This window comes from Danio rerio, chromosome 3 (assembly GCF_049306965.1).
Source record: "Danio rerio strain Tuebingen ecotype United States chromosome 3, GRCz12tu, whole genome shotgun sequence".
In the NCBI taxonomy this organism is placed as follows: Eukaryota; Metazoa; Chordata; class Actinopteri; order Cypriniformes; family Danionidae; genus Danio; species Danio rerio.
This window is the reverse complement of record NC_133178.1, coordinates 5,063,321-5,080,243: the sequence shown is the minus strand read 5'-3', so window position 1 is coordinate 5,080,243 and position 16,923 is coordinate 5,063,321. Positions and strand designations below refer to the sequence as shown.

Sequence of the window (16,923 nt, the reverse complement as noted above, 5' to 3'; positions counted from 1 at the left end):
ATTTTAAATTAGTGTCTAGTATTGCTTCCCTCTGACATATGTTGACTATCTGTAGTTTAGTCAGGCGTACAAATATTTTTGACTTTATATGCACAACTCCAAATCAGAAACAGTTGGGACAGTATCGACAACGCAAATACAAAAAGAAAGTAGTGATTTCCAAATTTATTTTGACTTGTATTTTAATGCAGACAATACAAACACAGAATATTTCATGTTTTGTCTGGTCAACTTCTGCTCATTTGTAAATATACATCCTCTCCTGTCATTCAGACCTGCAACACATTCAAAAACAGAGGTGACAGGAGCAGTTTATGGCTAGCAATCAGGTAAACTGGTTAAATAATAATGTGATGTGAAGCAGGTGATGTCAACAGGTGATTGTAATTATGATTTGGAAGAAAAGCTGCATCCAGGATAGGTCCAGGCTGCGTCCGAAACCGCCTACTACTCAGTAGGTACTGCATTTGAATTTAACCGTACTACTCGGCCGTTAGAAAAGTACGCTCTATACAGTATGAATGTGAAAAGTATGAATGGAATTCGGACGTACTACATCCGCCTGCGTCAATTGTGTCGCTTTACTCGCATTCATGAATTCTCTCGCGGGGCATCATGGGATAGTGCAGCATGCATGGGATGCGCACTCTAGAATCTCGCTGGAAGTAGTAAGTCATCCAGGTACTTCTCGCATACTGATTTTCGAATTCTATGAATTCGGACATACTACTCGGCTTGCATACTGATTTTAGCGTACTGTATAGTATGGGAGTATGCGGTTTCGGATGCATCCCCAGTCCATTAGGAGCAAAGAAGGGCTGAGGATCGCCAGTTTGACAACAAACACATGAGAAAATGATTGACATGTTTAAAAACAAGTTTCTTAAAGAAACAAAGGAAGACATTTGGATATTTCACCTTCAACAGTGCAGAACATCATTAAAAGATTCAAGGAATCTGGAGGAATTTCAGTGTGTAAAGGACAAGGGTGTAAGCCTGAGCTGAACAACTGTGATCCCTGATCCCTCAGGCGGCGCTGCATCAAGAATCCTCATTCATCTATGGGCAAATCACCACATGGGATCAGGACTACTGTGGCAAACCTTTGCCAAGTACCACAATACATACTTGCAAATAGTTAACTATTTATGTGATGTGGGTAAATGGTGTGTTTCAATCCGGCTACTGGTGTTTTTGTGCTGAAGCATATAGCGGACTTAAGCACTTCACCCCAAAGGTTATTTGTTATTCTTTATTCCTTTAAATAATGTAGCCTAGTTGTCTTTTTAATGATTAATGAATGATCTATGATGCCTTGTTTAATTGTTCACATCCCATCCCTTTGTGCCCCCTGGCGACACAGTCGCAAACTGCGGTCATACCTAAAAAACATGTTCTTTTTCCTTTAAAGCGGCGGCGGTAGATCGTGCAGCGGTAATGTTCACATTGAACTCTCATCTACTGTACATCCACAAATGCCAGTTAAAACTGTACAGTGCTGAAAGGAAGCCTTATGTTAACAGTGTTCAGAAGCGTTATCGACTTCTCTGGGCTCAAAGGCATCTGGGATGGACCATCACATAGTGGAAATGTGTACTGTGGTCAGATGAATCAGTATTTCAGGTGTTTGGGGGGGAGAAATAGACGTTGTTGGTTCCGGACCAAAAGAGAAAAGGATCATCCAGACTGTTACCAGCAACAAGTCCAAAAGCCAGGATCTGTCATGGTATGGGTTTGTGTCAGTGCCCTTGCCAATTGTAACTTGCACTTCTGTGATGCACCATTAAGGCTGAAAAGTACTCAGAGATTTTGGAGCACAAGATGCTGCCTTCTTTTCCAGGGACGCCCTTGCATATTTCAACAAAACAATGCAAAACCACATTCTGCACACATTATACAGTCTTGACTGTGGAGGAAGAGGATACAAGTACTTGACTGGTCTGCCTACAGTCCTGATTTGTCTCCAATAGAGAATGTGTGGCGCATTTTGAATGTGTCAATGAAGACCCCGAACTGTTGCCCACCTTAAGACTTGTTTTCAGGAAGAATGGGAAAAAATAACACCTGAAACACTTCATCACTTAATGTCTTCAGTTCCTAAACGTGTTTTAAGGGCTGTGAAAAGCCATTACAAAGTGGTAAATGCTTTACTGACACAACTTGTTTTGAAATGTGTTGTAAGAACCAAAACTGGAATTTGTGATTATTTTGGGGGAAAAAACTATAAAAAAAAAAGATGAGGAACACATTAAATAATGTTTGTTGTATTGTCTGCAATGAAGTCAAATTAAATTTAGTAATCACCATTTTTTTGTTTTTTTTTATTTGCTTTTTCCATACTGTCCCAACTTTTTCTGATTTGGGGTTGTATTTTCAATTTGTGTATTAATGGTTCATTAATAGGTGCTCTAGGTAAATTTTGTCAAACAGTGTTTATATTTGAATGCACCATAACCTGACAAGACTCTACCCCTTTTAACATCCTAATTATAGTTGTTAGCTGATTGGCTGACAGCAAGTTTTCAGGATCAGTCTGACACAAAAACTTTTTTTTTCTTTCTTTTTTTTGTTTAGATTTTGCTTAGTGTTGAATTGTTATTTTGTATTATTGACTTTGCAAATTTGATCTTTTACAGTCATCAGTCAGTGGATGAATTACGGGTTTTGGAGTTTTTTGGAATACATTGTAATTACTGGTGTGATTTATCAAGGTAAGAACCTATATTTCACCAGCACATTCAGTGCTGCTTTACTGTTACACTCTCGGGTTAGTCGGCTGGTGTCTGTTTGGTGTGTTCACGTGCAGTTATTTGGTCCACATGGGAGCAGACACAAGGCGACCACATAGTTGATTTTCATCAGCACTTGTTGTTTGGCATCAGCTTGGTGCGTCCCAGCCCTTAGACTGTGTAAATGCTACTACTTCTTTACATATAGTTAAATACTTGTCTCTTTTTTATTATAACACATTAAAGTAACAAATTCAACAAAGTAAATAAAGACAAGTATCATCAGATGTACATTATGGGAGTGCAAAAACACTCATGTTCATGATCGTATTATTAAAGTCTCACCGATTATACAGTATTTTGAAGAAGTGGTGGGGACACAGGAAGTGACTTTCTCTGAAGAACACTAGTTTTTTACATCATGACCATTATTATCGTTATTATAAAATACACAAACTATAGACTACAAAATTGTAGAATTTATATGGCAAAAATTTTAATAAAGTAAATATATATAAATCCTAATCCAATCATGACAAACTGTATATTGTTGGAAAGGTCCAAGATTTCTGAATATATATTTTATATATCATGTAGACTCACTGGCCACTTTATTAGGTACAACTTACTAGTACTGGGTCGGACCCCCTTTTGCCTTCAGAACTGCCTTAATCCTTCGTGTTATAGATTTAACAAGCTACTGGATATATTCCTCAGAGATTTTGCCCCATATTGGCATGATAGCACATCCATGATGCGAATCTCCTGTTCCACCACATCCCAAAGGTGCTCTATTGGATTGAGTTCTGGTGACTGTGGAGGAAATTTGAATACAGTGAACTCTTTGTCATGTTCACCAGTCTGTTAATTAAATGAAAAGGCTGGTAACTACTACACCCGTCTGGCACCATCAACCATGCCACGTTCAAAGTCAATTAAATCCCCTTTCTTCCCCATTCTGATGGTCGGTTTGAACTGCAGCAGATCGTCTTGACCATGTCTATATGCCTAAATGCAGTTGCTGCCATGTGATTGACCGATTAGAAACGTGCATTTGGACAGGTGTACCTAATAAAATGGCCAGTGAGTGTATATATCATTTTATATATATCAACTATATATAATTTGAAAGCTTAAAATATCTGGTTTCCAGGTCTGGTGATTGATGGATATTACTTAGCAACAGCTTTTTTTCTAATTTGCAACAAGTATGCACATCGGAGTTGTAAAGCATTACTTTGCTACAGCAATTCAAATGTAAAATTTTGTTTAGATGTGCTGGTGGTGGTGACATGAGCTGTGACGCGGTTCAGCGGCAAGCAGTCAGTGTTGCCAGATTGGGCCGTTTCCTCTACAGAACCAAATTACCCATCCAGCCTCAGACAGCGTTGTCGCCAGAGTGGCCAAAGCAAACTTTGCCACTCTTGCCACCTTCAGAGTGAACGCACAGTTAGAGACAAAAGAAAGTTGAAATCAAATACAAAACAGAACTTCACGTCTACTATACAAACATTGACAAAAGTATGAACAAATATGGTTAAAATTCTTTAAAACACACGGGGCGTCCTCAATATGTTCACCAATAGAGCAATTACCAACCTACATCACACATGATGTCACGCGGGTCCCCGGTTGCAAAAAAAGACAGGCTGCAATAGTAAAGATGTCGTGTTGTGCGGTAGGATGCCAAATTGAAAAGTCCAAAAATAGAAAACTCAACTTTTACCGTACACCACACTGCTTTAATGCCAACCGCAGACGTCTTTAGCTAAAAGGGAGCTGAATGAAGTGACGACTTATTTAGAAATGCTGGACTCTGCAGTGCTCATGTCATATCAGGTAAGTACACGTTATGCTGAATCATACACATCACTCATTTTTGATTGCAGAAATGATTTCAGCGAGAACAGTTATATATGGTGAATTAAACTGCAGACACTGAATGCTAAGAATGAAACATGAAAGTGTAAGTTATTAAGGTAAAGTTGGTTTCAAATTCACACATTCATTCAGAGACAACTTGTGACACTCTCCCTATATTGTTTACCACGGCACTTTGCATATTCGCTCTGAAATAAGCTGCAAGTGTGACTTAAAAACAACATTAACGCTGTTTATTTGACTGTGAATGTTCTGCTTTGATAGTCGTTGGCTGCTAAAATGATTTCGCTATTTAGAGTTTGCAAATAATACTTTTGTGAAATGATATTATTAAAGAGAAAGTCTGAATGTGCGAATATAAAACCAACTTTACCTCTGTGTAGGTTTACATACCCTGCTGTAGGTTCAGGTGCAGTTTGCTGTCAGAATGCAGTCGTTTTGCTTGTTGATAATTACCCAGGCCTTGTACAGCTCTGTCTTCTTTCATTGTCGTTGGCTAGGCAGAATCTGGGTTTTTAGCTCTACATAGTGTTGAATCTAGTAATCATGGAGCATTATTTCTTGCTCATGACCACACAGAACAACACTGTTGGCATCCAAAGACTTGTAAGCCTTTAACTTCTCTCTTGTAAAATCACTTGGAGCTTCAATGTGATTGTACATTTGGTGGATGCATGGTCATGTCATCTTATCCAATATTCATTGGCAGGGTGCTATCGCAAATGGACCTGTCAGATGAACGCCGCTCACTTTAACGTTAATTTTGCCGAATCACTGTGTTTATCACAGGACGACGAGCTGTTATAATATGCTGGAAGCATTATGTAAATAAAGGATATAATATGTAATCAATATATCTTTATTCTAAGACAACAATAAACTCTGCACCGCATCGGATGTCATTCCCTCGCTGTAAATGCTGGCGCTCCCGGTTTCTTTCTGCCACCTTCCTGTGCGCGCATCCTGAATGTTTACAAACATGGTAATTGGTCTATAGAAACTGAATGTCCTGGTGGTCATGTTTGGTACTGCGACCAAACAAAATCTTTTTTTTTTTTTGGTCAATTTTAGGCTAAAACATGTTTTGTAAACTGCACATCTCATGGATTCTGTTGACAAATACATTCATTGTTTTATTATTTTCATACACACAAAGGCACATAACTTCTGTGTTTCATTTAACCTGTTGAACTGTTTGCACAATCTGACATATGTCATCTTTAAGATGAGACCAAGTTTAAATCTGTGCACTAAAGGTTAATGTCTTCTTTCTTTTCCTAGTTCTGTTTTTTAAATATGCTCTGGATCAAAGTTGGCAATCTACAGTTTTCATCGTAGTCTCAGTAGGACTTTCATTTGCCTTACTGCTTCTGGTGTTTCTGTTATGGTGTAGTAAGTATCCCTCTTTAAGTCTTTTGTTTTAAGCCTGGTTTATACTTCTGCGTCAAGTGATCGGCGTGACCCACGGCGCAAGCCTTGCCCATAGCCATGCATTTATACTTCTGCGCGGTTTCTGTTGCTCTGCAATACACTTCCGAAACGCTAGCTGGCAGTAGGTGTTTGTGTTCCTCTGTGTTGAGTTTTTCGCTGGTGTTTTGTTTTTTTTAAAACGCTTCCTTAATGTACAAGTGGCTCAAATTTGCTAATTTTGAGGCAGGAAACGACGGACGTGCAACAACTTTAATCATAAGGTAAACACGAAACAGCAGTCTCCATTCGGAGCTCCTTTTACGGGACTCGACACTTGTAAACACCCACTGCATCACGCCCACCCAGCTCTCACCTCCGCCCACACTCGTCAGTGCAACTAAGTCGACCAATCTTAGAGCTTATGCTGCGCGTACATTTTTTGAGAGGTGCACATCAGCGGGCACATCAGAGGGGCTATGCGTCGACACAGGCTGTGCCGTAGCAAACTATAAAGCCTGGTTTATACTTCTGTGTCAAGTGATCGGCGTGACCTACGGCGCATGCAACGTGCATTTATACTTCTGTGCGCTGTCTCAGTTGGTCTGCATTAACACTTCCCAAACGCTAGTTGGCAGTGAGGTTTTTTATATTTCTGTGTCAAGTTTATTCGCTGGTGTTTTGTTTTTTCTGAACACTTCCGGGATGTACAAGTGGCTCAAACTCGCTCATTTTAAGGCAGGAACCGGCGGACGTGCAACAACTTTAACGATGAGCAAAACACAAAACAAAACTTTCCATCTGGAGCTCCTTCACGGGACTCCACACTTGTAAACAATCACTCCATCGGGCTCGTGCGTCTCTCGGTCCTGCCCAGACTCGTCAATGCTACCAAGCCGATCAATCACAGAACTAGCACTATGTGTCATTGCGACGTGTAGTTACATTTTTTGAGAGGTGCACGTCAGCAACGCCGACGGCCACGGTGTAGGGCTATGCTTTAACGTGTAGTCTGCGCCATAGCATATGCGTGCGCTTGATGCAGAAGTATAAATCATTCTTAAATTAGCTTTTAAGTGACAATAGCAAACTTTTTAGCTAATGTAAACATTAGCATTGTTATATTTGTTTAAAAATTACATCAGTGCATGTAGCAATGTCCTGGGTTCAACTCTGGCAACAAATGATGCGTTCCCTGCTGAAAAAAACAGCTTAAACCAGCCTAGGCTGGTTGGCTGGTTTTAGCTGGTCGACCAGGCTGGTTTTAGCGGGGTTTTGGCCATTTCCAGGCTGGTTTCCAGCCATTTCCAGCCTGGTCTTAGCTGGTCAGGCTGAGAGATGACCAGCTAAAACCAGCTTGACCAGCCTAGCCAGGCTGGGAGCCCAGCCAAAACCAGCTATGTCCAGCTTAAACCAGGCTGGTCAAGCTGGTTTTAGCTGGATTTAGCTGGTCAGTTTCCAGCCTGACCAGCTAAGACCAGGCTGGAAATGGCTGGAAACCAGCCTGGAAATGGCCAAAACCCCTCTAAAACGAGCCTGGTCGACCAGCTAAAAGCAGCCATCCAGCCTAGGCTGGTTTAAGCTGGATTTTTCTGCAGGGTTTAGATGCAAAAACCCCGAAATGCCGTTTTATTTTATTCTTCTAAAATTTTCATTTTTCTCAGACTCCTATGAGTAGGCTCAGTAATTTTACTTTTAAAGTGACAAAACGTTGTTTTCATTTTGTGTGGAGAGGTAAGCATGGTCGAACACCCAATAAAGGGACAGTCGGGAGAGGAGAGAGCTAAGCGACGACCACACAGTGGGAGCTGTCATTTGCATTTTCAGCAAAATAAAAATAATAAAAGTCTGTTACTTACCTCAACGCCGACCCTGTCTTCTTCTTCCCACACAAAGAACCTTTGTTACACATTGCCTTGAAAGTAAAAAGCTGAACAAACTTAGGAGGCTCAGAAAAATGTTCATTTTAAGAGGAAATTACAGATGCATTTAGAGGTTTTTGCATCTGAACTCTTTAAATGTTTTATCACATATCCTCCTGTTTGTAGTGATGGACTGTGACAATGCCTGGAGAAATAATGATCCACAGTCACAAATACTGCACGCAGTTTTGGAGGGGATGCTGGCAATATTAGGCATGCTTATTATGGGAGGTCTCCATTTGGATAAACAAGGTAACTTTTGTTTGAAAGGAATTTTACATTAAATGTTTAATGAGCATTCATTTTGACGAGTTTGTTCACCTTGTTAGTGGATAAACCGACTTTAAAAGATGAAATGCTGTCACTTAGAAAAATTGCGAATCACTTGATGAATGGCAATCTGTCTTACTTTAATGAAGCTAACATTTTGCACCCAAGGGTATAACACCTGTAACTACACCTTTAAAAGGGACAGTTCACTCAAAGAAATTATGTCATTATGAAAATTATGTCACAATTTACTCACGCTTGATTTCTTCCACACCCGGGTAAATCTAGAAGGGATACAGCTGTAAATACTCACATCAATATAGCATATTGTTTTTGTAACTGTACAATAATAACAAAAATTTTAACATTACTGTGAGGGTTGGGGTAGGATATAATAAAATGAACAGTTAATTTATAATAAATAATATGAAATATACTCTGTATATTTATTTTTTACATCACTGTAAGGGTTGGTTTAGGGTGGATGTTATTCAAATACAATTAATTGGTAACTTAATGAATATTACAAATAATACTCTGTGTAATTACTGTTTTTACTTTACTGTAGGGGTTGGGTTTAGGGGTGGATATTAATAAAATACAATTAATGGGTAATTTAATAAATAATATGAATAACTTATCTTGCATCCAGAGCTGTATCCCTTCTAGCAACAACCTTCAGCTTGAGCTTACATTAAAAACATATATTTTGAAGTATCTTTTTGGAAACTGGTAACTACTGACTTCCATAGTAGGAAAAAGAAATACTGTGGTTGCCAATGGTTAGAGGTTTCCAACATTCTATAATATTTTTGTGTTTAACAGAATCAAAAAATATGTAAAGTGTGAAGTAAACAAAAAATGCAATAGGTTTAAACAACAACAACACCAAAAAAGCTATTATATTCAACTGTCTGTTTATTTATTACTTACCTACCTTTATTTATTCATTTATTTAGTGCTTCTTGCTGTTGGAGTTTTTCCTCTGCTCTCAAGTTGGATGGGTTTGGCCTATCCCGGTATTACTGTGCTATTACCCAGGAGAAGTAGTAAGTGTCACAGTATGAGTGGTTCTGTATGTTGGGGAAAAAATGGTAAAACTTTGTCTCCAGGTCCTGTTTACTGTGTATTTAATTGTCTGGTGAGACCATTTTAATCTCAAGGCAGACAGATACAGATCAATGTAATTTTATTTCTGCTGAAATTAACATTTTAGGCAAGGCAAGTTTATTTATATAGCACATTTCATACACAGTGGCAATTCAAAGTGCTTTACATAAGCAAGAATAAAAGAAACGAGTAAAATAAAAATAAAAACAAATAAAAAAAATAAGTAAACAGAAATATTATTTACAGAAATATTAAATAATGAAAGGAAACTTAATTTCTAGCAGTTAAGGGGGAGCTATTAGGCAAAAATAACTTTTATTAGGGGTTTAAACACAGTTTTATGTCAGCAGTATGTGAATATAACCAGCTTCTAATAGTAAATATGTAATAATACTAGTGCTGTCAATCAATTAAAAAAATTACTAAACTAATTAATTACACTTTTTTTTTTTGCAATTAATCACATTTAAAAGACTGAAACTTGTAATTTTGGCTATTGAATATAAAATTAATGTTAACAAAAACTATTTGAAACAATTAAAATATAATTGTTTATTAGAATTTTAGTTTAACTTTTAACACAGATTTCTTCATGTAAACAACATACCCACTATAAACCATCCTTGCTTAACATTCATTTTTATTACAGAAATAAAAACACAGGCATGTTAATGCCATTTGATCTTTAAAACAATTATTGCCAATAAAGAAAAAAAACTATTTCTAAGTTGGATTCTAAGTGGACTGCAAAAAAAAAAAAAAAAAAGCCAAAATACAGGCATTGTAGTTATGGAAAATTATAATAACAATAAAGTATTGAATACAAACAATTGCACTCATTGTAAAGTTGTATTGCTGTGAGTTGAGAACATTAATTATAAAGCAGAAACAGTTTTGCTTAGACCTCCTTTTCCTTCAGCCAGTTGCTAAGACAGTCCAGTCTGTTGACATTATCGGGGGACAATGTGGATCTTTTCTTTTGAATGATGTGAGCTGATAGTGAGAACAGTCTCTCACAAGCAGAATCACTAAAACAGCATATGCATTTCGGTGCCTAATTTTGTGGCCACTGGTGCTGCGACAAGGACGTAAGAAGCATCAAGCGGTACATCAAAGGCACCCACAGGTACGCATTCTGTCACAACAAAGACTAATTCTTACAGAGACTTTGGTCACACCAGGGGCCTCATGTATCAACGCTGCGTACGCACAAAAACTTTGCGTACGTCAGGTTTCACGCTCAGAATGGCTCACGTTTGGATTTACTAACGATGAACTGAACATGGGAATGTGCGCAGCTCCACGGCAGCTTTATGGCTGGCGTACGCACATTTTTTGTGCGTGTCTGTTTTATTTCCATTGGCGACTCCTAGAGGCAGTTGTGTTAAATTGCTCTCTAAAACGTGTCTTTTGAGCCTTACAATGGCAGCTGTATGAGACGGGTTCATATAGCAGGTATATAAGGTTTCCATACCATACAGTTGACCAGCCAAACATTAAAGCACAATTTGCAGCGGTCGCCTGTTTTCCCAATGTAATGGGAGCTATCTACTGCAAGCACATTGCTATAAAGACACTATCTGAAGATGAATTTGCATGAGTGAATCAGAAACATTTCCATTCAATAAATGTGCAAATTAAATATGATGCACAGACTTATTGATGATTCCTACTTGTCTTTCTCGTGATAAATAGTTGGCAAAATCTGATATGTAGCGGGGGAAAAAAGAAGAAAGAGTTCATCAGACGCTGGTTTCGAACCGAGTTCATGCTCGAACGTGTCAAAACCATAGACTGTAAAATATATGGACGTAGTATCCGTGACGTCACCCATAGGTTTCTAAAGAGCGCAAAAGAAGCCACAAGTAGGCGCGGCCAACCGTCGCCATTTTGTTTGCGCGTCATCACACCCACGGCGGGATACCAAACAAGGGCAAAGAGGCGGAAAGTGAGCGGAGCTACAGACACCTACTGGTATTTACCTTGGACCTGGTTCAGACACACTTTACTTTGGGAGAACGCTTAATACTTTGTCACCTGTGACTCGTTTGTATTCTGACCACTTGTGCTTGGTTTTATACTATATCAATAAAGTGTTTAGACTTTTAAAAACACTGCTGTAATACATTGAGCCACTAAACATTGTTCTTATTATGTTTTTCAACAGGAGGAAAACGCGAATTACTTCCAAACACTTCAGATATAGTCTGTGTTAGTTACTGTAAGACTATTGATGAAATCCAGCATAACACTGTATGACAACACTTCAGATGACTGTTCTAGAGCCTACAGCTAATTAATCGGACAGATTCTGAAGTGCATTACAGCTCTAAATATAAATATAAACGATAAATGATCTTAAATAAAACAAATACATGTATAGAGATGGTATATAAGTATATATCTTTACTCACATGGGAAACGGAGGCCACGTGAATGATTTGTGAGCACAATTAAGTGCACTCAGCATGCCATGCCATCTAATAATTGTAGGAAACAAGCCCAAAAGGCAGTCGACTGTGTAAAGCCACATAAAACAACACAGAAATACGATAAATATGCCGAGTTCAGTGGCTAATCTGCAGGATTCAGCTGAGGTGACGTGACGGCGACCAACGAGACCTAGCTGTCAATCAAGTGACCACACCCTTAATTATGCAAACTTAATATAACTTAATATAAAGGAAACGGATGAGTTATAAAAAAATTCACCCCCTCACAGTTGTCATGAAGGGTAATATTAGCTGTATTAACCAAAATCTTTTTTTGTACCAGGCTGTAAACACCTTTTTTCTGCTGTAAAGTTGGCCATTCTAACAGTGGGCTCAATTGAAATTTGCTCTGTTTTGGAGCCAGGAGCGGCCAGGACTAGCCGAATTTCAGATGAATTGCAATTTTAGTTACTTCCGTATTGGCTTCCTGAGAGAGAGCGGGAGGTTGCCGCTTGGTCAAAACATGTTACCAAGCGTTTTACAGGCTGCGCCACTGAGACTAATAAAGTTACTACAACATTTTACACCTATAAATCACACTATTTCTCTTTTAACTACACAGTGCGATGTTCAGACACAACTGTGTTAACCGTATCAGCTAAACTCTCCCACTCTATTTTTTTCTTTTGTTGTTAATTCCGGAGAACAAACTTGCAAATAACACCGCTTTTCTCCGGTCTACCTCCGAAAGCAGCACCTCCAATTCACATTCTGTTCAAAGTTTCTCTTCTTGCTTGCTTTTGCCTTTGCTTTTTCGTTGGGTTTTGCCAAAGTAGAGTCATTTACATATTCATACGGGGGAGGAGGCAGGGAGGGGTTTTGTGCTCGTTCATGTTGCGCTCAGTTTCACGTTCATTCAGATGTACAAAAGAATATGCGTGAGATTCGGCTTACGCAGTGTTTCATACATCTGGGGCCTCATGTACGAAGACTTGCGTGGAAATCATACTAAAACATTGTGTACGCACAAAGCTGTAAATGTGCGTACGCAGAAAAAAATTCAGATGTATGAAACACTGCGTACGCCGAATTTCACGGATATTCTTTTGTACATCTGAATGAACGTGAAACTGAGCGCAACATGCACGAGCATGGCTTAATTTTGAAGTTTGGCTTAATTGGTGGATTACATAAATACGCATCCATGACAATTAATATTGTGGCTTTTTATTATGTTTTTACAGTTTTTTCCAGTAATATTAGAAAAAGCATGTGCCATCACCCTGACTTCAAATTGTTCTTGTGAAAAAGAAGTGTTTTATAATGAGAACATGACGTCTTTTTTCAGATTCACTTCTGGTACGGAAAGGGCAGTGGCTCAGTGGAATCATACTGATAAATGCTTTTATGCTCTGTTTTTATATTTACACTCTGGAAAATCATCAAGGTATTTATTTACGTAAGATTTGTTAGTGTTTTTATAATGAGCTTATTCTGCTCTCAAAAGCTGCCTTTAGTTCAGAAAAATACAGTGAAGCTGTGAAATGTTACTGCAATATTAAATAACTGTTTGTTCTTTTATTAAATGTGGTTTAAAACGTCATTAATTTTCATGGTTTAAAGCTGAACTTGACACATGATTTAGTCTTCAGTGTTGCTTCAAAGACTCATTGTGAATACGTTCACAGGTCTGCATTTCTGGGCATAGTGAAATATGAAACCGGAAGTTCGTCTGTGTAGCAGAGGCCAGCTAGCAAGTGCTGTGCAGGTAAAACCTCACTCCAGGATCGTTGAGGTTACAATGGTGCCGTGACCCGGACGGGAGTGAGGTTTAGGGGGGTGAGTGTAGCAGAGGCCAGCTAGTAAGTGTTGTGCAAGTAAACCTCACTCCTCTGACCTCTAAAAGTGCTCTAGCGACAGATGCTAGAGGCCATGGTCTTTAGCCTTCTTGTTAGAGCAACCGACTCCCATGTGGAAGGTCGCCGGTTTAATCCCAGCCCGGAGCGGATTGGGTGGTGTATGACCGGTGGGGTTACATCTGCTCGCATTTTTTGCAAATCTCCTACAGACCACTGCGTAAATTTTTTAATGAACTCAAATTTCTCTTGTGCGCCCTCTTCTTGCGTAAATCCACCAGAGGGTGCAAAGTACACTTCAGCTGACCAGGGCAGCTTGCATCCGACTGACTGACCCGCTTCTCTAAACCCAATCGATAGTGTTTTCAAAGCCAATCTAGAAAAAGAAAAGCCGTCTCGGCCACGTGATTTCACCTTGTTTTTATTTTGTTGCTTTTGTTTTACCTGCTTTCTGGAATCATTCTAAAGTTTTGCAACCCAACTGAAGCATAAATCACTTACTTAAATTCAATTACGATTGTCTGTTATGAAATAAACTTCCGTTTTTTACCAAATCCTCTTATTTAAGCCCTCTGTTCACCCGCACCGCAGTTGTTCAAGTTTAGTTTACTCACAGCATGCTGTCATGTGCTGTTTGGGTTTTGTTCACTGAATCACACTGTAACCGCTTTTCATATTTGGTCTCAGTGTAACTGTTACTGTTTTAATAACTGAATGAGAGTATATATTGGATTGTTTAGAGTAAGAGGGGGGTATTAGGCTTGTTAAAAAGTAAGGAGTTTGTGGATAAGTGCTTACTGGAGACATGAATCGTTTCAAATGATTCAGTTCGATTGGGTGAACTAGTTCAACCGTTTCACTGGTGAAAAAGATTCATTCGCAATTGCGATATAGAAATAAAACCCAATATTGGGCACAAATGTGTTAAAGTAATAGTTTAAAGTGTCTGTATTTAATGCTGTCACTGTGCTGCTGTCATGTCCACTCGTTGTTTTTGTTGCGGGAGCAACATCGAGGATGACAAGAGGAGAACCGGCTCTAGCAGGACTACAGACTTTGAGGTGTCGTAAGTTATGGGTCAAACACCTGCAGCGCGAATTAGATTTACTTTTAAAAGGCTTACAGTAAGATTATGTATTAAATACATTTACAAAGACAAAAACGAAGGAGGTTTGGCTATAATATTAGTTAGTTTCAGTTAGTTTTGTATGTACACTATACAGTTTTAGTTAGGTCTAGTTTTAAAAAATTATTTTTTTTTTATTTCAGTTAACAACAAATATTTTACATTTTAGTTTGTTTTCGTTAGCTATAATAACCTTGGCTGCGAGCCACTGGGAAAACTGGTAACACCAGAAATGTCATCCGTATGGAGGTAAGCGGTCAGCTTGTAAGTCATCGGCGGTATCATACCGCCAGGTAGCGTCCATTTTATAGACGAAATGCTGCCTCACATATCTCTGGGTACAAAATTCAAGCTCTCCAGAAATGTAGACAGGGGTATGTATCCACAATGAGCCTGTCTTGTCAAATATTCTAGTAACATGATCTCATGATCTGCTCTAGGAAAAACATTTATTGTTTTTATTATTATTATTTTTTTAATGTTGTTGTCAATTTGAAAACCGATGCAACACCAATCAAAAATATCGTTACAAATGAATTGATTTTTATAAAATACACAATATATAGTTTTAAAATGTTGAGCACTATTAAACATAAAACAATTAAGTTGTCCCAAAAAACAATTAAGAATTGTGTTGTTTCAACAAATTGTAAATACATTGTCATGTTTCGAGTGTATCACAGTTTCCATGATATAATAAAGCAAGACAAAACCTTTTTAGCACTGATAATTTTAAGCAAGAATTATTGTTAGTGATTTTGTACCCATAATAACTGATCATAGCAGAACAGCAAATCCTCATATTATAATGATTTCTAAAGGAACATTTCAGCTTTAAATCACAGCAATAAAATAAATTTGAAGCTAAGTTCAATAAGAAGACGGATATTTAAAATCATAATCATATTTCACAGTTTTTCTGTATTTTTGATTCTTGGTGAGCAGATTCAAATTATTTTATGACAGTAAAAAGTCTGTTTCCAAACTTTTGACTGGTAGTTTATATCTCAGAGTGTTTATGCTAAAATGATCTACGTCTTTTGGATTTAATAAAACGAGTCCTCCATTTCTGTGGACAGATTATATGGCATGGGCGAGTGTGGTTGTGTTTCTGCAGATACAGTGGACACTTATGGATTTGACCTGGGCGTTTAACAAATCAGGTACAGTAATGATCATCATCTTTTTGTATCCCTGTATTTCCAACACAATCTCACGGCAATTCGTAACTTTTTCTTTTAGTAGCTAATTCGTACGAATTCGTATGATCTAATTCATACATTTTAGTACGATTTGCTCATCCCCCAAGGAGGGTTGTGTTTAGGGGTGGGGTTTGGTGCCACGCCTCCTTTTCAAAATCGTACAATTTCGTAAGACTGAACTCATACGAATTCGTACGAATTAGCCACTAAACTGGCAAAACGTAAAATACTTTTTTTTTAAAAAAAAAATAATAAAATATGTTTTCTCGTGAGATCAGGCTGGTATTTCTGCAATGAAGTCACCCCAGTGCACAGAAAATAATGGTAACACTTTACTTGAAGGGGTGTTCATTAGACTGTTATGAAGCCTTTATAATAATGTCATGCATGTGAATAAGATTTTATGCATGCAAACTAAGATTAAATGAAATGCAAAGATGACATTATTTGTTATGACTTGACATAAACATCTCAACCTATTTTTGTCTGTCGTGACAACCTGACTTTACAGAGAAAGCAAAACTTGTCATAAACCCATCCTGAAGCCATTATAAATGTCATGAATTTCATAAGAGCGTGATTAATCATTAACTACAGTGGTACAAGCTGTTTTTTGTGTCATTGAAATGTCATTAAATATTAATGACACTGTAAAAAATGATTTGACAGAGTAATGACGCATTTATTGAGACTTTTTAATGACAAATACTGTTTGTTCCACTGAAATGTGATCCGAATAACATTTATGACACAATTACAATGACAATCATGTTTATGACAGATTTATAACAAGTTATGTTTTCTTGGTAATGTCAAGCTGTCCTGACAATCAATGTCATCTTTGCATGTATAATGTCATAGGTGAGCAAATGACACCTAATAAGAGTTGTTACAAGCATGCATAAAATCTCATTTATATTCATGTCATGGTTTCTAAAAGTTTCTTACCTTCTGCTAAAGTGTTTCCAAATAAATAAAACGAACATCC

The 16,923-nt window shown here is 38.0% G+C and overlaps 1 protein-coding gene across 5 annotated transcripts in view; it reads left to right on the top strand.

The window, feature by feature from the left end:
- Positions 1 to 16,923, top strand: part of LOC100333752 (uncharacterized) — a 36,679-nt gene that overhangs the window by 15,611 nt on the left and 4,145 nt on the right. For 3 of the 5 annotated variants that reach the window (XM_073944027.1, XM_073944026.1, XM_002667304.8), the window contains exons 7-12: positions 2,637 to 2,711; positions 5,892 to 6,002; positions 8,066 to 8,191; positions 9,169 to 9,258; positions 13,100 to 13,198; positions 15,813 to 15,896. In XM_073944027.1, coding sequence (XP_073800128.1) covers positions 2,637 to 2,711; positions 5,892 to 6,002; positions 8,066 to 8,191; positions 9,169 to 9,258; positions 13,100 to 13,198; positions 15,813 to 15,896 — 585 coding nt within the window. Of the gene's footprint in view, positions 1 to 2,636; positions 2,712 to 5,891; positions 6,003 to 8,065; positions 8,192 to 9,168; positions 10,093 to 10,238; positions 10,446 to 13,099; positions 13,199 to 15,812; positions 15,897 to 16,923 lie in introns of those variants that run through there. The other 2 variants (XR_012400755.1, XM_073944028.1) reach the window with 2 other exon arrangements.